Source organism: Parus major, chromosome 1, assembly GCF_001522545.3.
Source record: "Parus major isolate Abel chromosome 1, Parus_major1.1, whole genome shotgun sequence".
Classification (NCBI taxonomy): domain Eukaryota; kingdom Metazoa; phylum Chordata; class Aves; order Passeriformes; family Paridae; genus Parus; species Parus major.
The window spans coordinates 73,121,764-73,144,328 of NC_031768.1; the positions used below are offsets into that span (position 1 = coordinate 73,121,764).

The 22,565-nt window shown below is 38.4% G+C and overlaps 1 protein-coding gene across 1 annotated transcript in view; it reads left to right on the forward strand.

Moving 5' to 3' along the window:
* Window positions 1–22,565, forward strand: part of GUCY1A2 (guanylate cyclase 1 soluble subunit alpha 2) — a gene marked incomplete at its 5' end in the record, with an annotated part of 134,334 nt that overhangs the window by 67,146 nt on the left and 44,623 nt on the right. The window contains 1 exon segment of the mRNA XM_033515848.1: window positions 11,765–11,908. Within this exon segment, the coding sequence (XP_033371739.1) occupies window positions 11,765–11,908 (144 nt within the window).

Consider the following 22,565-nt stretch of genomic DNA (forward strand, 5'->3'; position numbering starts at 1 on the left):
AAAATGCAAGAAATACAATTAACATGTGTAAAATTATAGTGATACTCTTTCATGGGCAACACGATACACAGAAAATATTTCAAGATACCTTTGTTTTACAATTGAATGGTGCAGTTCTGAGGGTTACCAGTGCACTAGGTGTTGCTTCTTCCTGGAAGCTTAAAGTCAGTGGGTTTTGAATGTGTAAGAGGTGAAAATGGGCAATAGAAAAAATTTCCATTGCCCAGAAGCTTGCTCTCTCTGCAGTGCCACCCAGCCTGGTAGTGCTGCCTTCAGCACACTGCTCTGTTTGGGTCCCACCACAAAGGGCTCCTGAACCTTCCTTCTCCTGTCTTTGGGCTGGCTTTCTCCTCCTTGAAGTCTCTGCCCAAGTACTTGGACTTGCTGGCACACTGGCATGTCTCACTCCAATATGAAGTTAGAGCAAAATCAAGACAGCTGTCTCTTTGGGGAACTCAGAAGTGTTCTTGGGTTAAGGAAAAAAAAAATAGGGAAAAAAAGGAAACATAAAATGTTCCATGGATTTTCCCTGCAGGGCTGCTGCAGCACCACCCAAGAAGTCGAGAATATTTTAAGACAGACTTCCCATTACTTTAAGCATGTATTTTTCTCCAGCCTTGTGGACAATTTACACTTTCTCTCTTCAGGGAGATCTGCAAATGAAGCAAACAGACACTCAGGCTCCAGAAGAGTTATTCTCTGCTTTATATACATACAGCTCTGCACAAAGCACTAAAACATCTGAACATCTGTACATGTTCTCCTGCAATACATCACCCAAAAATCCTTTAAAGAGCCTAGGAATGTGTTTCTGTATATAACTACTTTCCTGCTTCTTCAGGAATACCATACTTGTATATAATTCCTTTTTTATTTACTTTTTTTTGGTCTCTCTCACTTTTCTCTCATGCAGAATGCACACATTTATTTGTAAGTTCCCTGGTCCATTTCTCTCAAATTGCATGGGGGCCTTAGAGTCTATGTCCAGCTTACAGGTCCTGGGAGCACTTGCCAAGTCCTCAGTTTTTACTTGAAGCCTGGCTATAAACTGACCTTTAACTTGAACAGGACCAAGAAGGGTGTCCTCCCTGCTCCAAACTGAGGAGCAAGCCCCCATACTGTGGCCAGACAGGAACCATGGCTAGGGGCATTCCCTCTTGCAGCACACAGGTCTCCCTGATGTTATCTTCTCTGTTTTATTCTGTCCAGTTTTTCCACATCTAAATTTTAGTACCTCTGAGGGACAGGAGAAAACTAATTTCACTTTCCATCTGCTTTCACTCTTCATTTTTAAGCGGTCTGGCTGGACTTTCATGTACCGAGATGCAACATTTCCATTCATGAAAATAGCATTCATAACTGTATATAACTTTAATTTAATATTAATTAATAATTATCAGTGATAACATTGAAATAGTATTATTAATAATTGATGATAAAATTATTAATAACATAACTTTAATTAATTACATTATTTAAGTGAACATGGAGGATACTTAAGTAAGCTAGTACAAACTAGATAATATATGAATTTCAGGACATATAAATTAAAGCTTGAATAACCTTGAGAAAGATCTTCTGGTTCACTAGGAGTTTAAATACTGGGAATACCTATAGCAAATTAAGACCACGCTTACATTAGGGGAAGGACAGTCACATTAAACTTCAATGTGTGTCTTAGGTCATACCTGATTATTTTAATATTTTCTTACTTTGTTAAACAGTTCTGCACTTCGATATTGTAGTAAGGCAGAATGCCAGCCAGGAAGCTTCCTGTTCATCAAAGATAACAGGTCTGATTTTTGCAATTTCATATTTGTCTACAGAAGAGAGAAATCATTTATACACTATGAATTTTATATTTCATGGCTCTTCTGTGCAAACGTGATGCTGATGTCATGTAGACTGCAAGTCTTCTGGCATGATTTTTCACTACTGAAAGAAACCCCTCTTTTAAGATACTAGGTAGTAATTCTACGTGGCAAGTACTATTTGTCTTTTTTCTTCTGTAAAGTAAGTGAGACTCTGAATTTCAGTGTAGATGAAAGAGTTCCTCCATATATTGCATACTGAAATATCTGTGCTTAAGACTGCTAAGTAGGTGCTGTAGAAAGAGTTCAAACACAGCTCTTCCTGCAAAATGCTGCTGAACTTACCAGTATGTAACATCATTAAATTCACTAAAAATAGGATGCCCTCAGGCCTGGTAAGAGCAATTGCTTCTTAATTAGGCTCCTGGGAAAGGAGCTTGGTTTTATAGGAAGTCACTTTTAAAAAGAGAGCTTTACAAGAAGAACAGAGTTCTGAACTTCATAGGTGGATGCCTGTAATCCATCCCTTCTCACACGGGAGGAGCTTTCCTAAAGTATTTCCCAAAGCAGAATGTCATGTCATAAAGGTGTTGCAAAGTTACCTTGAAACCTGGGCACAAGATTGCACTGCCTAGGAGTTGGTTTTGAAAACATTGGAGACAGAATCTAAGAGAGTGAAACACTAAGCAGAAACTGAAGGACATCCTTTGAAAACAAGTGTGTTCTCAGATCGTATCCTGAAAACTTTATAATCCTTTCCAAAGCAGAAAGAGTTTTATAAGATACCAGAGGTTTGGAAATCTATAAATAGTGCTTTACTGCTGACTAATATTGTTAAGCTTCAATAGTGTTGCAAAATTCAACTCTTTCAAAGCTTTCCTGACAAATCTTTGCAGTAGAAAAAGCTTAGAGAAAACTTCAAAATGTAAACGGAATTAAGCCTTAATTTGTATTCACAACACAGCAAAAAAAACAAAGAAGTTTTGTTTAGTTTGAAAAAGGACAGTATTCACTCTTTGCAATATAGACAGAAATGTGGATCTAGACCTACCTCAGGATCAAGGGTACCTAGGCCAGAGGCTTTTCTGAACTGCACTTATACCACCTCAACAGAAAGAGCACATACACTTAATGTCTCAGGGAAATAACTTTATCTGGTTTCCCTTCAGCATGTTTATTTGTTATTTCTTTCCTTAAAGTCTGTGTTTTAGATTAAATTATTTGTTCAAATCTTTGTACCATAAGCTGCCCAAAATACTTCACATCTGCTTAGTAATTAATAACATCCCCTGACCTGCATGGCAGAACATGCATGGCAAGATCCAGGACTTTCTGAGCTAAACAGGTTCTTGTGCTGACAAATGGCATCATAGCACTAGCAGTCAGCACACTCACACAGTCCTTTTCCTGCCTTGGGCTACTTTGTGGGAGCAGGAACAGGCCCACTGTGTGGCACTTGCAAAGGCACAGAGCTCCCCTAGAGTCTTCTCAGAGCCTCACAAACTAAGCCTGTGGCCCACATAAACCTGTTTTTGAGGCAATGCCCAGAAAAGCATGCTGATGACAACATGGGAGGAGTCTTGCATATCAAAGATGGTCTGGGCATGGCTGCAGGCAGTTAAGCAAAGATACACACATTTGCATCCTGCTGTACTAAATGGGAAAAAAAAGATGTTTACAGAATTCAGGATGGAACACATCATCCCTTTAAAATTCATTTTTCTCTTCAGTTACTATGGAAAGAGTATAGATGAGTAGATTGAATTGAAGCTTCATTTTTGTGTGACTGATTCTTGATAAAGTGAGTTCCATCATGAATGAGAACGTTGTAAGATTATTACTGATCTGCAGAGATACTGTGAGAATGATTTGAGTAGAAAGAAATATGGGAGACGTCATCAGCTTGAGGTAGAATATGGATATCAAATAAATTGTTGCCGTGATGAGCAATTCTGAGATTGCTGACTTAAAACTAAAATGGAGAGAATCTCCATTTTCTTCAGTTTTTGTCCCGTACCAGTTAAAAACTGTCCTGTTTCCTCCTGAACTAGGAGTCATGGACAGGAATGGAATAATGAAGCCCTAAATGGTAAGTCTGAAGCACCATGTTGCCATATACCACAGCCTTTTCCTTATTCTCCTGCTGTACAACTTAGGACAGAAAACAGATGAAAGAAAAGCCCTTTGGGAGATACTAATAACTTCAAAGGTTTCCCTTACAGTTATATTTGCAAGAATTTCATCTTAAGGCTGAATTTCACTGTATTCCTTTAGAAAGGAGACATTTCAGCTTTCATAAAAGAAACACATAGTTTTGAGGTACTGTGTAGTTAGTTCAGTCTTGCAGATGGAATGAAATATGGATAAACAGGATAATGAATATTTTGTGAAAGCATGGGTCTTTACTGTAGTTACTGATAATTTCCAGTGCTGTGTCCATTCACATCCTGAATTTTGGTCTCATGCTGGGATGAAACTTACAAAACCATCTTCTTTGATATTTATATGCTACCATGGAAACACAGCCTGGGCGTTAGCAGGAAGATGTGCTCCAGTAAATCTAGGCTGAGGAGTACCTATAAAACTTACTTTGACTTTGTTCCTTAAGAAAAGAAATCTAGGTACTCAAATCAAATTTAATATGCTAGAAGGCATTGATTTTGTTGTTGAGGTCATCATAAGAATCACTTAAGGTTCATACCTCCAATAAATGCTGTTCTGGATTAATCTTGAAGACTGGAAAGGAAACTGATCTATGGAGTGTAGAAAGTTTTTCCACTGGTTTATCTGACATTCCAGAGATGAGCTTTCCTAAAGGACTATTTGATTTCACATAACTTGTCATGTCCTTCTTTTAAAATTGATCTGCCTCTGTGACCTTCCAGGTTCAATCTTCCCTTCTGCCTCTTCACATAGTCTTGCTAATTCTCTCTTTTCTACAGTTCTGAGATAGAGGTGAAAATATGCTACTTTTAGCAGAGAGTTAATAATTTAGACTTATCCTCACAGTCAACAGAAGAAAGTTTGATTTTATAGGGTAAATGTGAATTTTTTTAAGTGTGAGATGATTTTTTTTCTGGAGGAGGTTCTTAGCACAGATCAGATGAATGCCAGAGTTCCTATTCAATTCATTGATTATGAAGATAATTGAGAATGAAGAACTCATATTCAAATTGCTATATTAGACCTATTTCTGGTTAGGTGAACTAAATCTCACCGGTGTAGATTACACCTGCTACATTTTAGCAGCTTGAAGTCTAAGATGCAGCTGCAACTGAAATACTGCTGCTTGCCTTCTAGTGTCACCTACTTTTCATGTGTTTTATATTTATTTAATAATGTTATAGTTTGATATATTTTAAAATGTTAGATTATTTTTTTTTTTTTTTACATACTGTATTTTGAAAAGTGCTAACAGCTCAGTATACATTTTATGCACCGAGAATGCTGTGTCTGTATTTTGGTTGGAGAAGGTAAACATGCATAGGCAACAGGCAAAAGGAGAGTCAGGTTAAGGTGGAGAATAATGCTCTTCAGTGCAGGTAAAAGAAATGATCCACAGACAAACTAGAAAAGTTAGTTTTCTCAGAATAGTTAAGTGATGAACAGAAGAGCATTAAGCTGCAATTAGCTAAACCATTACCCCTTTCCCTGCTCATTATTTCTGTTTTCTTCACTCTCAAGCTCTTTAAGAGGAAACTAATATAATTGCAACTGTTGTTTGTTATTATTTCAGTTTTATAAAACAAAGTTTTATAGAGTATCTCCCAGCAGTAGGATAGTTTCAGGCTATTGGCAGATTACTCATATGTGAACCAATTTAGTAATGATCTTCTCTTCAGCTAAATATAGCATATACACTTTGTCTGTAAACAGGGCGTGTAGCATAGAGAAATTGTTTAATATTCCAAGTCTCCTTGCCAACTTAAAATTACAGTGATTATGAACACATACTTAAGCAGAAATAAATATTTCTGGTGATTAAAATAGCAGAAAGGGGGGAGGCTACAGGCAGGATTTTATGCATGTGGAAATTCAATTCAGTTGGAAGAAACATCTGTTACTCTAAAAAAAGAAGGGTAAGAAATCAAGATGTGGCTGAAAAGTATCTACGGCAGGTTATTATAGCTAAACTTTATGTGTATGATACACTTACATAGATTACCCATATGTGTTAGTGGAAAACAGACAAAAAAATTTGAGCAGTATAATATATTTTTCCTCAAACATGACCATTTCCTCAAGGCAGAGAAGCCTTGAACAAACACTTGATACACAATTCTTACATATTTGCTTTCCAAAGTAATCCTATATTCTGGTCACTTGTGTGTAGCAGGAGTATTCTTTAATTCTTTATACTGAACTTGAAGGCAGTCTCACTTTTTATTTCCAATTTATTTGGAAAAAAAACACCTTTGAAGAGGCTATATGGGACAGTGACATAAATAATTTCAGGTTAGATGGTTACTAAATACTAAAACCCTTCTGAGTGAGATGATAAATATGTATGCAGCCCTGTGAGTATTTTGGAGATGAAAAAATAGTACACAAGTACCCTTCAGAGAAAGCTGAAGGATCTACAAAAGACTTGCTGTTAAAGGTAAGTTTTCTTCCTGAAAAAAGCAACTTTTGAATTTTCAGACACATTTTTGGTATGTATTTAATTTTGATTATAAACAAAGAATCCTTATTGATATGAGTATAATTTAACCCATTAAAAACAAACTGCTCAGATTTATTTATGTCTCTTACATGAAAAAAATAGTCGTGAGTACTCCATTGTAATAGTTCAAATTATACATTAAGTTTTCACAGGAAACCTGCTGAGAGACCAAACTAAAACTAGAGCCAATTCTCCCTCCAGCTACTTTCAATGTATTTAATATTTCTGATTGCAGTAGGAATTTCAGATTAGAATTACCAAAGAGTGACCCCTGCAATGATGTTTTTTAGGTTTATTTCCAAGCTGTGCTTTGAAAAAGGTTTTAAGTAGGACTCATTAGATTGTTTGAATTCCTGAGTATTTTAGATGAAAATTTTTTAGCCTGCCATTTCAGGTTTCACTTTCAAAATGCTCTCTCTGCCCCATGTATATTACTCTGTGAAATGAAGTGTGACACTTCAGTTCCTTTGTTACTTCTAGAAGTTCAGAAACTTAACTACTGCTGCATATTCATGAATTTGGGATGAAGGATGCAAACCAGGGATGCTGCTTCAGTGCATCACACTATCTCTTAAATCTGTCACTGAAACAGCACCCTGACTTTATATCTGCAGAACATAATTTGGCTAAAACTTCCAGTTTCTCAGTTTAATAACAAAAGACAACACAAGGTTTAGCTACTGGTAGTTGGAAGAGTTGGAAGAGACCTGTTGGAGATGCCTAGGGATCTATTAGAGATCTATTATTCTCTGTTCTCTGAACACTTTAGAATTGGAAAAATTACATTCTGACTTCTGTGCTGCCAAATTGATCTGCAAATCGTATTCCATCTCAGATGGTTATGGTTATGAATTAAGGATAAGTGACTGTAAGACAATAGACTATAGGGTTCCCCTTCTGTAAAAATGACTGTTCACATCTAAAGCAGACATACTGTATATACCGAGGACTAACAGAGGCTGGGTATATAGAACATGACTTCTCAAAAGTGGAAGATATTTGCTTCCTGTTGTAAGTTTCATGCATTATCACTCTTCAGTATTCAGCAGTGCTGAAGTAACTTTCTATTAAGTTTGCCTGAACTGTAGAGTACACACAATCACGTCAACTAATTATTAACTTTGATATGGGATTTGTTGATGGCCTGACTGGAAAACATTTGGACAGTTCCAGTGACTTGAGAGTTACAGAAGGATTTAGCAGAGGCTTTTGTGTAGCACTGTGAGTAGCTGCAGTATTTCCTGGATTCTTCATGTGTTAGTTAAGAATAAAAATTCTTTTATGCAGTTTTTAGAGATTGGTCTAATTTTGAAATCCAAATTCAACTTGTGTTCTGTGGTGCTGTGTATTAATTCCCAATTAATGAAAACTCCAGTGAAGCTGACTGTGGTAAGCGTAAATCAGTAAAAAGGGATGAAAAGCTGGTAACAGTAGGCCAAGCAATCAGTGAGTAGCTAGAACTGTTAGGAGCAGTAGGAAACTATAATTTAATTAGAAAAAGAAAAAACGCTAAGTCTTATTGATGGTAAACTGTCAGTCATATGCAAAAATGGCTTTAATATTCCCAACAGAATATATTTAACTTTTTTAAAGAAGCAGGGTAAAGCATTCCAGTTTTACAAGATTGAAAGCAAAATATCTTTTCCTGCATATGTATCTAGAAAGGATACAAAAATTGAATATACTACTACTAATGTATCTTAAAAGTCACATTACAAAGTCAAAAGCTCAGAATCTAGTTTATCACATGGTAGAGATTTCCTCTGGAGTTTCATTGCTGTATATCATTATCTTGAAGAGTATCAAATAGATCTGAGTGCAGAAATTTTTAGGGACTTTGAGTAGTGCCTGCCCTTTCTTTTAATCCTATTGACATTGAATATTTATGGAGTAGGTTGCTCTCTGGTATGCACAGTTTCAGGATCTACCCAGAGGATACTTTGGACCTAGCTATAAGCACTGCTTTATATTTCTAATCCAATTGCTACTCCTCAGCTGAGACAAGAGAAATTCCCTTCTTCCTTGTGTGTACCTGACTCACTCAGGGGCCCAGCCTGGAATTCTGAAGTGTGATGTATCACTCTTGATGCAGTCTCTATTTTAATGTCCTCATATACCCTTGTGAAGTTCAGCAAGGCCAAGTGAAGGTTCTGCATCTGGGTCAGGGCAATCCCCAGTATTAATACAAACCAGTGAATGAATAGATTGAGAACATCCCTCTGAAGAAGGACTTGTGAATATTGGTAAATGAAAAATAAGGCATGAGCCAGCAATGTGTACTTGCAGCAGACAGCCAACCATACTCTGGGATGCATCAAAATAAATGGAACTGGCAGGTCAAGGCAGGTGATTACTGCTCTGCTCTGGTGAGACCCCACCTGCAGTGCTGCATCCAGCTCTGGTTTGTCCTAAGTACAAAAATGACATGGATGTCTTAAAGTGAGTCCAGAAAAGGGCCACAAAAATGACCAGAGGGCTGGAGCTGCTCTCCTTTGAAAACAGGCTGAGGGAGTTGGGTTGTTCCACCTGGAAAAGAGAAGATCTTGTTGTGATCTTTGATGTATAAATGGTGTTTATAGGAAACATGGAGAGAGAGACATTTTGCCAAGGCCTATTGTTACAGGACAACAGTCATTGGTTATGAGCCAGAAGTGATTGTATTTGATATAACAAAGAAATTCTTCACAATGAGGGTGTTGAGACACTGAAACAAGTTGCCCAGAGAAGCTGTGGATGCCCCATCTCTGGAAGTGTTCAAGCCCAGGCTGGATGGGACTTCGGGGCTTTTTGCAGCCTGGTCTAGTGGAAGGTGTCTCTGTCTATGTCAGGAGAGCTGAAAGTAGATAATCTTGAAATGTCCCAATCAAAATCATTCTATGATTTTATGACTCCATCCAAGTGGATCAAATGAAAATGCTATGAACAATCTGAATTACAAGAACTCCTGGATCTTTTGGAAGATTTGTCAAACCTGATTTTGAAGAAGGATGGAACGAAGGTTAAAGTTTGGTGGAGGTACTCATAATGAAAATTTCAGCTTAAATGCTTAACTGGGGAAAATCCTAGAAGTGACTGAAAACAGGGTTACAGAGTGGTAGTTCATTGGACAGGCCTGCCAGTACTCATCATATCTAGCTTAAACTGCTAAGTCAGTCTAAGCAGTCATAGTTCTTCCTCTGGTTCTCCAGAATTCCTGTCAGGTGAACTCCATAGGGACAAGCACTTTAAGGAGAAATAGCATTATATATAATTTTTATTTTTATATAAAGATTATTTTGAGGCAGCTTCAGTCCCATTTTTCTGGTAGTACAGTGCATTCAGTTTGTGGAATTTAGCTGTTAAATTACAGCTATGGAAATTTCCAAGAGGGAAGAAGCTAACAAAATAAGTAGTTTTGTCTGAACACTGCAGGAAGAGTATATGATCCCAGATCTATGCAACCAAGTTTAGTGGAAGAGGAATCCTGAAATTAGGTCATTCAACAAGGAACAGAATTTGTATTTAATTTTTGTATTTGACATCACAGACTCAGCCCTTTCTGTAGTAATGCCTTTGAGTCTATTCCTACTGATGTTTATTCATGATTTTGATGAATGACAATGGATTTCTGCTAATGCTGCCTTCCAATTTAGAGCATTTTTAAACATCTATTTCATCCAGACTGACTTTTTAACTTCTGATACTTCTTCTCACTGTGCTTGTTTATTTTTTTTCTCACATTTTTCTCTACATTTTTCACCAGCCATTGCAATATTCTTGCCCATCCATTTATCTTTGGAAAAACAAACTCCTAAACTGCAGGGCATCAGTAGTGTCTGCTTCTTGTGGACAGACATCCTGAGATATGGTAAACAGGCAGGCAGCAGTATTGATTTCTCCTACATGTTTTTTTCTATATACAAGTGCTATTAGGAGCTTTCAAAGGTGTTGAAGGAGCTCTAATGGCTGTCTCAGCTCATGAGAAACCTTCAGCTTCTTATCTGTGTTTACAGTCTCCTGCACAGTCAGCCAGAAAGGTTAAGGTGGCAAACTTCACAGTGGGGTTGCAGCAGATTACGTTTGGTGGTGGGAAATATTTTCCCATACTTGTGTTCTAGGATCATGCTTAGGATCACATAAATTACATTTACGTGTAATGCTTACTTTTTCAGGTATTATTTGTATTGAGATGCTATTTCCAATTTATCAAGACTGGAAATTAATCTGAGAAGGTCCATGCCTACTGCTTAGTAGATTCTCTGCAGAGAGAAGAATCAGCTATATTTATTCTCTGAATAACTCCTTTCTTAGTGTGCTTGCTTTCTTCTCACTGTAGTCTTTGCTGAAGCATTCCTGTAGTGTTGTGTGCAGGGTGAAAGCCAGATTAGTTATGTCACAAAACCTAAACTAATCCTTGAGGTCTATTTGGGCTCATGTTAATGGATTTTGTGTGGGAATGTTACAGATGTGTGAGCAAACAGACTGCAAAACACAATGCTGTAAATAAAGCCGCAGACCTCAAGGGCTGCAGTGTTTCTCAGGCTGCCTTTACCCAGAGCCAGAGGGCTTCTGCAATTCATTTTGCTCCCAATTCCTCCTGGGGGCCAGCTCTTTTTAAAGAAAATCAGGATAAGAGCAGTAAGGCCTGCCTGAAGATACCAGAGGGATCAGTCTGCTGAACTTCATGCCTGCAGGTAGGGAATCCAGAGTAAGATAGCCTGCATGATAGAGACATCAATTCTTATTTGAAAATAAGGGACAAAGGTGCAGTCAAATCTGTACCAATAGCATCTGTTAGTAAATTATACCAGGAGGAGCTGCCCACTAATGAGAAATTAGATAGTCCTCACTGTTTTTTATGGTGATGTTTTGCTTTTTCTAATTCTGTTCCTGATACAATTTTCTAGCATATCATATACTAATTACAAATTACAATTATGCAGCACTATTCTTACCCAACATTAAACTCAGCCAGGATAGTATGAAATGAAGCTACAAGTGATTTCTCATTTTGGAAAATGCAATTTTCTGTGTTACTGCTGTGGGAGAATGTTGTCATATCTCAGCTAATGCCATACACTGTTCTAGACAATCTTCTTTGGTTGTAATGCTGATAAGCCACTATGCTGTTGCATGTCAGGTTTTGACTGCACCTGTTTGCAGACTCAAGTAATTATGCTCTTTTGTCTAATTGCTTATTTATGGATGTTTTGCTGACATGTTTTAAGCAATGCTATTTGATTGCTACCCTAATGGCAGGGTTCCCCTCTCACTATCACACTGTAACACTAGGCTTGTCTGATTGCTGCAGGTGGAAACAATAGGTGATGCGTACTGTGTTGCAGCAGGGCTCCATAAGAAAAGCCTTAGTCATGCCAAAGCCATTGCCCTGATGTCACTGAAGATGATGGAGCTTTCAGAAGAGGTTCTCACTCCAGATGGAAGCCCTATTAAGGTAACCCCTTTGCTCTTTATTCTCAGCTAGTCAGTGATACACGGACTTGATTCATTTAGTTGTGTTTTGTCAGTAGATATCTGTTTATTGCTAGAGAATTTACACTTGCATCACTATGTCTGCAGCTCTAATGGGGTATGTGCCTCTTTCCCAAATCGGTGTAAAGAAGAATCTGTAGACTGCCTGCTCTTTGTCACTGTTAATGTGCTTCCTTCCCATGCTATGCCATTTCTGTCCCCTACTTTGGTACAGGAGGTAGCAGGAGGAGGGAAACCAGATGTCCCTTTCTAACGTTTTCAAGTTCCTCTGCTGTTCTCCTGCTTTTGGTCCTATGTCGCCCTGAAAACTCAATTTTCTGAGCTTGCTGACATAGTTTTCTAAAGACTTTCCCAGGACAGTAACTGTAAACATAGATATGTGCACATTCTTTCTGTTACACGTCTTGTGATGGACATCTCTCACGGCCAGTGTGGTTGGGAAGGTGTTATCCTGACTATCCAATCCCTGGCCATGGTCAGAAACCTATAAATTCTGAGAGAGGAAATAAAGCTCTCTCTTCCTTTCACCACACCGTGAGTTGTGTCTGTGTGACCTGTTTTGTCTCCAGCAGCAACAGCCCTACACCAACATATTCAAAAGAGTACCATTCTGAAAACGTATGTTGGGCTATGGATCTTGAAGAAAGTTCTTTTTAAAATTTCATGTTAACATTCACTGAACACAAAAGAAGCATTAAAAGACTGAAGATACCAGAAGACACTACATTTTCAGTTTTGATGTAAAACTATTTCAAGCAGATGTTAATTTAATCCTACTAAAATATATATATTTTTGATTGATTTTATTTGTTTTTCCAATAACTGTAGCAAAATAAGATGTGCTAACTATGCTGGTATGTGCTGGGAGAACTGTCTTCCAGCAACTTCTCATATTTGCACTTTCTTTTGAGTCATTGCTGCAACTATAGGGAAATTTTTAAGGTGTATGTTTTACTCTGAGACTCACTTTTGTGATTGTTTTCACTACCACTCATTATTTTTCAGAAAATTCCTCTTATTTTCACTGTCTGCATCATAAAACCTGTAAAAGGAAGACTATAAAGACATTGCTGACGACATGTGTAGAATAAAATACTGTGAATAAACAAATATTTTCAAAAAGTGCTAATAAATTCCTTTAGAATTCAAAACAAAAAAAATTGGTTCATCATACTTAAACTGAAAATAGAGGGACTGAGATGCTCATCATCATTTCTTAATTGCTCTGTCTTCAGTTTTAGGTATAATAGATTTCAGGGCAGGAGAGATGGTGACATTGTAGAATGTTGTTACCTTTGTACCTAACCTGGAAGTTGTGCTTAAAAATAAACCTAATCTTTCATAGAGGAATATTCTGATTTGTTTTAAAGTTTATAAAGATTAGGATTCCTCTCACATGGATACATTTACTCTGTAAACTATTGCAATAAGGACTTTTGGGGAAGTCTACTTTAGTTTGTCCTAGTTTTGATGTCTACTCTAGGATGAGATGAATCACACCCTAAAAATGTGTGCTTTTTCAGTTGTCTGTAAGGGAAATCTATGTACTTAACCTAAATGTGGATGTCTATGCTGTGAGCTTTTACACTCTGTCACATGAGTCCTCCTACAAACAGCAAAGAATGCACAGTTTTTCCTAGTGGCTGTGTCAATGATTATCACTGTTAAATACATGCTCATTATTCCGAAATGCAGTTGGCATGGCTTTTGCCTTCCAGACAATGTTAAATTGGCTAGAGTGATGCCTATTTTTGTTAGTTGGCAGTTTTTCACTTAAAAAGAACATAAAGGGGCCCATTGTGCCACAGATTCCCATTAGTAAATGTTCCGTATGCATAAAAATGTATTAAAGCAGCATCAGAGGAGGTTCAGATTGGATATAAGGAAGATGTGGTCAAGCACTCGAATGAGGAGAGTGGTCATGGCCCCAAGCTTGTACCTGTTTAAGTATTTGGACAGTGCTCTTAAATATATGGCTTAACTTTATGTTGCCCTGTGTGAAGGTTTATGGAATATATGTATTTTATAAATTACTTCAATGGATATATTTTGTTGTCATCTCAAGGCTGAATTCACCAGAATGTAAGGATTTACTTTTTGTAGTTCTTGAAATGATCATCCCTGTGATAGCAGTGGATATCTAATTAAGTGACTCTTAAAGTCTCAAAAAGTTAGCATGAAAAATGATTAAATTAAGAAAATACTATATCACACAAACAGGAATTTAGGATAAGATTTTCCCCTATTAAGTGCACTAGCAGATGTTCAAATGAGGCTTGTTATCTGGGTACACAGTTATAATATCAAGGCATTCATTGTAGTGATCACAAAAATAACTTGTTTGTACAACCATGTAGACTTTATGAAATATCTGCCCCTCAGAGCAATGCTAGTGTGGGCAGTGAGCAGTGATGGACCTCAGGATGGTGGCCAGGTGTATGAAGCAGGTCTGGTTTATATCCAGATGATGCTCCCTGCTCTGAGGCAGAGCTCACAGCACTTTGGTGAGAGCACCACGGTGTGCAGCTGACACTGCCAGCAGAGCCAGAGGCAGCACAAATGCACGAGCAGGATGGAGACTGTGCCAGCACTCCCTATACCTGTGTGAACAGCCTGAGACTTGAAGGGTAATGAGAAACTGTTATTTTGCAGAAAGAGAGAGCGAGCTGTATTACAGCAGCACGCACAAATCCTATCATCAGTGTTGTAACACAGCCTGCCCTCTTAGAAGGAAATATTTGTAACAGAAAATGGGCTGATCATTCCCCTGTGAGTGATGGAGAAGGCTTCAGGTCCCTGTGTGATTTTTTTAAACTCAGTTCTACCAGAGACAAAATCCCATTGCTTTAGAATGAGCTAAGGCCTAAGTACAAGAGAGGGACTTTTGCTGCAGACACTGCAAGTAGAATTTGATGTACCTTTTTATCCTTTCAGCATAGCATTTTACTTTGGAAGCACTCTTTCAATTTATATTCTATACAGCTAATTATATGTAGTGCTTTATGACTTTAGTCTGAAAATATTGATTTAAAATTGCCTTCTACATTTAAGTGAGTGTTATTTGAGTTTAGGATGTGCTTTGTATTTTACTACATTTTTTTAGATAAAGTGGAATCACATTAATTTTAATAGCTAGAGATAATACTGTAAGAAGAGTTCTCCAGGGCATTGACCTTCAGAGAAAGGTTGCAATGCAGATACGGAATTCCTGGAGAATATTATTACTTGGATAACTTTTTATCATGCATCAGATCTTACCTAATTAATCAATGTATGGTGTATATCCCAAAGAAAAAGACCTTTTCCTTTTATTTTTTTTTTCCTTCAAAAGGGCTACTGTGACAGAACATACCTAGTTTCCACTAATGAAATTTCCCGAGAGAAAATGATCTGCTTATTTTTGTGGTGTACGAAGGTTTATTTAATAGGGTCAGGAGGAGATAAGAACTGGGAACTCACAGAGGAAAAGTAAACGATTTACATGAAGCTGCTGAAGTTAACTACAATTATTTAGATTAATTGTATGCAGGTGTTCTTGTCTCAAACATAAAGGTTGAGCCCTTCCACAGCGATTCAAAACACGTTGCAAAATGTTTTGCTACAGCAGAAAAACCTCATGTATATTTGAAATTAAGTTACCATAACATGAGAATTAGGCCTGTAAATACTGTAATCCCAAACTGAAGCAAATACATACCCTCTCCTTATTTTTTGCTCACTTTCTAATGGCTAGTTTGTGAAATACTCTAAACAGAGTAGTGCAGAAAATTTCTAATCGTGGCTGGTTTCAATATGATTAATTTCTTCCCAGGTGAGGAAGATGTGAACTTGCATTAGGACAGCACATAATCTGGTACTCGGCTCAGTTGTTTCCTTGTTATCAAGATAGAGTACTTGACACACTTGGAGCTTCTAACCTTCAGATGTGCATTGCCAAAGCTATTTTATTATTGGATTTGTAGGCTGCACTCAAACAGTGTATTCATTAACATAATCTAATTTCAAACATTGACAGTGCGAACAGGTATGGCTAAACTTGTTACTGTAGCTCCCTCTTAAATTAAGAGAGTAAATTTAGTCTGTATTCATCTGACATGCTTGCAGTGTCTACTTTATAATGAAATATATGAATTACTATTTGTCAGCAGTGAACAGGGAATGACCTCTCAGGATGGATGATCCTGCTGGAAGGAGCTGAACTGAAACAGAGGTTCACAACTTTGGTCAGTCACAGCCTTTCCATTTAAATTTTAGATGTGATCCAGACTTTCTATACTTTAACTTTTCATATATAGGTGACAAATAAAGCTTTATGGGTAGAGCCATTAATTTAGCATGTCTAAGATGTAAGACCTTACTGCCATTCAACTGCATTAGTTTTGGTTTATCTTGTCTGTTTAAATACCTGTGATCATGATGACTGAAACAATGAAAGCCTGAGTTTGATAAACCTGTAATCTCTGCTTGCCAAGTGGTAGATTTTAACTGGCATGAACTCTGATTCGTGTAAGGGTACAGAAGAGTCAAAAGGGGTCTGTGGATTGTAATGGCTTATGGCCACAGTGAGTGACACACTTTTCTAAAGAACATGGAAATGGGCAATGAATTTTAACCTGCAGAGCATCTTCTGCTGTTTCGTTAAGTATTCCCCTTTGTATTTCAGTGATATGCCACTCAGGTCCAAGACCCAAGTAGGAAGTACCAACATTTGTTTGTATAAGTGGGATTTTTATTTTCCAAGTGAAGGGGCTGTTCCCAAAAACAATGAGAGAGAGTAGCAAGTGTTATCTGTGTAATCCTTTCAAGTGTTTCTTGCCTTGCTTATTACTCAGGCTGTGGTGTGCTGGTTTTATAACAGTTTAATGGTTCTATCCAAATGTGCATCTTGACGTAAGCAGCAAAAGGTTGTCTGGTTTGTTTTAAGTTGTGAAGGGCTGACTGCTGATGCAGGCATTCTCATCAGCCCTGTGTGAAAAGCTGCTGCGTTACTGCAATGCTCCTTGCTCCATCTGTGGTCTCCTAGCAACTTCGCCTTGTACCTAATGTCTACATCAGACTCTAGAAGGTATATAATATCTTATTTCGGCCTGCAGAACTTGAAATTAGAAATATCCTTGTGTTGAAAGAAAAAATCAGAAGCAGTTCCACAAAAGAAACCTTTGCATTAAGAGACTTTGGAGAACTTGTAGTTTCACAGGTTTACCAGCATTAGAGCATCACGACAGCTTTGGGGAGCATTCAGATCTTCATGTTAGGGAAGCTTGGTACTTTTTCTTGAGAGCCTGCCTGGGAGATGGTAAGGCAAAGTCAGCCCTGGTGATAATTCCCTGGACGTGGGATAGTTCATGATTGCACTTCCTGAGTTTGGCCCAGTGCCTTTGGAAATGCAAAACGAGAGGAGCTGATTGAAGCACATTTCCCAAGGAGTGTGGGAAACTGCAAGTTAAGTTATACTGCTGTAAGGGAAAATTCACTTTCCTCAGCCCTCCAGTCATTTTCTCAACTTTTTCCTTTTGTGTGATTTCAATAATGACAATTAAAAGCCCCAAACCACTTCCATTATTTGCAGCTTCTTTTCTTTTGAAGGGACTTTGTCAAATATGGTCGTGTGTTATACCCGCTGTAGGACCAGTGTTACTGTGTGTGTTGCAGTAACAAGGCAAAGTGGGGCTTATATGACTAGTGGGTGCACAGCAGCAGCTTTGTGTAAGAATCTGGTCTGAAAAATTAGATTGGTGTTTAATCTGCTGAAGAGGGAAGTTTCCTGAAGGGTTGGCCATTCTTTCAGATGGTACATATTTCAGTTCTTAGGTAAAGTCTGCAGTAGATGCCAAAGGTAGATTTTCAAAGGAACAGGGACTTGATTGTGCACAACATAAGGGTCTGCCTGCCCAGGCAGAGGTGGGATTGGCAACTCTGTGTAAGCCAAACTTGAGTTAACTTGAAAGCTATGAAGATATTTTTTTTTTTTAATGACTGCTGGGAGTGTGAGACTTAAAAGACAAGCAAGGAGCTAATTAATAATGTGAAGATCAGCTGAGAAGAGATTTTGTCATTAAACCTGGCCATTCTCCTCTCATGGCATGTGTTCTCTGACATTCTCTCTGGCAAGTAGGAAGTGCAAGTGTTATTCCATCTATTCTTGTCCCTGTGGCAGAGATGAGGCATACTTGTGGAAGCCAGGGTAGTTACCCAGGGCACCTTTTGAACTTTCCCACTGTTCATGGGTTCACAGTGGTTACTACATGTTCACAGCTCCTTGAGTCATAGTATTTAGATCTAGCTGTGAATAATGCCTCTGTAATTCAGTCCTTAAGGGAGACTAAGCCTTGCTGTGATGGCTGCACCTAGCTTGTAACATTGTCCTGGTGCCTCAGATCAAGCAGATACTTTGATCTCTTCCTCTAGGTGCTGTAAGTACATGCACAGGGAAAACCAGCAAGGATTTCAAGGTTTAGATCCCTGCCGGATAGGCAGCTGTGTTGTGGAGTTAGCTTTAAGGTCATGGTGTGACATCTCTCACGGTTCAGCAGTCATTCCAGACACAAACGCCTCCAACTAATACTCCAGATGTCTGGCTAGTAGTAGAACTGGTTGGGAATTTTCCATACAAAACACTTTCTGGCTGAGAATACTTTATGATAAAAAACAAATTATCGGGCATATCGACCAGATTTTGTTAAATCATGGATCAAAAGTCACTTCAGAGTACTAAATGCCAGTAATTACTGGGACAGTGCCCCGGGTAAAAAACCCCAGAACTTTAAAGAGAGTAAAGCATTGAACTTGTGTTTTTTATGAGGAAAAAGACCTCTGCATTCTCATTTTTCCAGGATGGAAGGAACTGTATCCCTGTGATACAGTTTTGCCCCTGGGCTTGGCTTGGGACATTTTTTGCAGCTGCCAGAACTTTACCTTCTGGCTTTGACTGTTACAGTCAGTGGAGGACTGCCATGCTGAAGCTGAAATTTTCTGTTGTTGTAATTTTACATCAACTCTTTATTGAAACAATAATATAAGCAATAATAACAATTGGAACACAACCTACCAGGTGAATAAATAATTAAATCTGTGGTGTATACAGCATTTCAAAAGGTTGATATTGTTGCATCTTTATGAAGGGAAGAATAGACAAAAATCTAAAGTTATAATTGCAGAATGTGTAATGATGTTATATGTTTATATATAATAGAAACATAAAATTTGAAATCATTCATGAATATTTAAAGAATTGGGTTAAGGAATCCAGCGTAGCTGACGGCTGAAATTTTATTTCTCCTAAGTCCTTAATGTTTGTTCTCTTCTTCCATTGGTATTTTTTCCATCATATAAAAATTAAAGTCAGGTTTCCACTATACTACAAGAGTACTTTTTCTTATCTCCTGAGATGGAGAAGAGATGAAAAACATTACATGATAATTGAAAAAAGTAGTGATACGAGAACACACTAACCTGCAAGGACTCACAGAAGATAAGCAGTAATACACTGAGAAACATCACAGACTATGCATAAAAATAGTACTTGGTTGGCTTTTATGCAGCAAGCATGACCGGAAAATGCTAGGCTTGAATTGCTACCTCACTGGGTTAATAGGCACAGGTGATCCCAGAGGCTTCAGAGGGAGATGCAGAGATGAAAATGCCATGCCCTTTGAAGCTGTAGAGGTGGTTGCTGCCTCAGTGTCTGTGTTTTCAACTGCTGAGATGCTGTCAGGCAGCTGCTGCCCTGTGCTGCCTTGCTACAGCATCTGCCTTTCCCTTCAGTGACCGAGCCGTCAACACCTGATTTGTGGTTTGCCTGCATGAAAATAAGGAAACCTGTTCTGTCCAGGGCTGGAGATATTTATTTACTGTTGTAATCTCAGTTATGTACATTGTCTTTTCTAACCTGGACAATATGTTGCTTTGGAGCTATCATTAAGTAGTCATAATAATATGATACCCAGTCTCTGTCCCTCTTCCAAGGGTCCCAACAATTCAGGCACCTAATCCAAATGGTTTACTTTATCTGGAGTCACAGTATACCATAAAGTGTATGTTTTGGCAATGAATAGGGCAAGTCTACTTTATCCTTTGGTCTGACCCTCCCCTAGAAGAAGGAGATTATACCTGCAGCAGCCTTACAGTGTGCAAAAATAACACATACTCCTGGATAATGCAGCTTGGACATCCGTGGGCTAAGTGACAATGCTAACAAAGCTCCTTCTTTCATCCAGATGCACCTGGAGAAAAAGATTCAAGAAAGAGCCTTGTCCCATATACCCCTTCTCCCCTCTCCCTTGTCTGCTACTGCATGAGTAGTTTTGGATAAGGTGCATCTGGAAATACAAAAACAAAAACAAAAAATAGAGATGATCTGCCTGCAGTGTTTTATACTGCATGGCTTCCATTACACATTTGAAGGGCATTGTTCCCCTCTCCAAGACCTATTAGTTCTCTTGTCCCTTTAATGTAATTTTTCTGGGAGGATTATGCTCACTGGTAGAAAGATGAAAAGCTTTTTCACGTTGCAAGGAGGAGCACCTTGATTCTCCTTCTCTTTCCTGACCCTGAATTACAAGCAAAGGCTTGTACTGAGTCCCAGAGGAGCTGCCTGTGGGTTGTCTCATGGAGATCAGTGTCTTTCTCAGCCCCACTGGGTAATCCTGTAGAAATGTTAACCTTTATGCAGATCTGGCTCAATACTCTGGCATCCACAGTTACAGCATTTTTAGGAGCAGCTGCCAGCATCTGCTCTGCAAGTTTAAGAGGAAGAAAGTGCATTTGTTAATGGCAGTTCATGACTTGGCTTCCCCCATTCTCTCCAACATGCACAGTTCAGAGAAGTCAAAGCCTACAGTTTAAAGCACCAGTTAAAAACCCCCATGGCATAACTGTTGTCATTATTCTGAGCTAAACAGTGAGTCATTACTGTGCTATATTTGAGTGAACAGTTCAGATGGGGGGTGGGTGCTGGAGGAATATACTTGGCCTTCTGTTTGAAGCTGACAAGTTCAGCAACATTGTTCAACAGTTTCAGAATAGTTTAGTTCCCTAAGGAAGAATGCATTTCCTGACATAAATAAATCCATAAACTAAATGTTCCATGGTATTTCAGCTTCCTTTCATATGAGACATAGAGTATTTTGGAAAAAATGCCAATACTTCCGAGGGATTTGCGACAGCCTTTTCTGTTTAAATACCTCCTTTAAATCTAAACTAGCATAAAAGTAAGTCAATGCAAATAATCCTCTTCAGAGACTTTATATTGAATAATTCGATTTTTTTTTTTTTTAGCAAAACAGTCTCCATATTTATATTGAATTTTGGTTTTGCTTTGGTATTTTAAAAAGAGAGGACAGGCAAAAATACTAGTTTTTAATGGAGGAGTAGGAAAAACAATGCCCAAATAATCTGAGGATGTTGAGTCCTACCATGTGACCTATTTGATTGCATCAATAAAAAGAAAGGGGAAAGTGGTAATGATGAAAAGCCAATTAGAATGTACAAAGATTTCTCCACCTGGCAGAACTTGGAGGGGTCAAAGTGATCATTATCCTGAAGGAAGATGATTTTTGTCTAGCTTTGGAACTTCATTCCAGGAAAAGAATCAACTCTGAGAAGGAAGATGGGAAGAAATATATTTCTGAGATCTCATTTTACCCTCCTGCAAAATCTCCATGCCATAAAGCAAAAGCCATGGATAATCTCTTGCTGAGATATTGTTTTCCTAGATAAAAAAGATAATTCTTGAAATTTAGCTAAATATTCTAATATTGGTTAAAGCTTTCACCATTATTTTAATATACAAAATGACAAAAAAATGATTAGAGCATAATTATCGAAAATCACAAAATCATAGAAAAACCTTTAAGGATGGAAAGGATTTCAGAACATCAGCTGGTCTTTTGTGCCCAGATGACATTATTGAGCACCCTGTCCAATGACAGCTTGAACACCTCCACTGATCGGACTTCACCACATCCCTAGGGGTGTTGTTCCAGTAATTGATTGTTCTCACTGTAAAAAATCTCTTATGCTGAGACGAAACCTCTCCTGGTGCAAGCTGTACCTGTCACCACTTGTCATGTCCATGTGTCCTCTGAGACCTTCTGTCTTGTTTGTATCTGCCCTTTAAGTATTGGAATACTGTGATGAGTTTCCTCCCTTAGGTGTCTTCCGCAGGGAGAAAAGGCCCAGCTCCTTCAGGCTTCCCTCAAAGGGCAGATTGTCCAGCCTCATGATCATCTTTGTGCTTTTCCTTTGGACACTCCGGTTTGTCTGTGTCTTTCCTGAGCAGTGCATCCAGCACCTCTGACAGAGGCTGAGCAGAGTGGGTTGATGACATCTCCATTTCTGCCACGATGCCCCTGCAGGTGCAGCCTGGGATCCAGTGTGCCCTTGTTACTGCAGTGGTGCACTGCTGACCCTGCCAGCTTGTCCACCACAACACTTTCAGCAAGGCTGCTTCCTTCCCAGCCACACAGATCCAGACTTTACTGAGCTCTCTAGTTATTCTGGCCCAGGTACTGTGATGATAGGTTTACACTGTTAAAATTTCATAAAATTTAATTTCATTAAAAAGTTCACCTGGGAGATATAACATGTTCTTTACAACAGCATGTATTTTCACTTTTCAG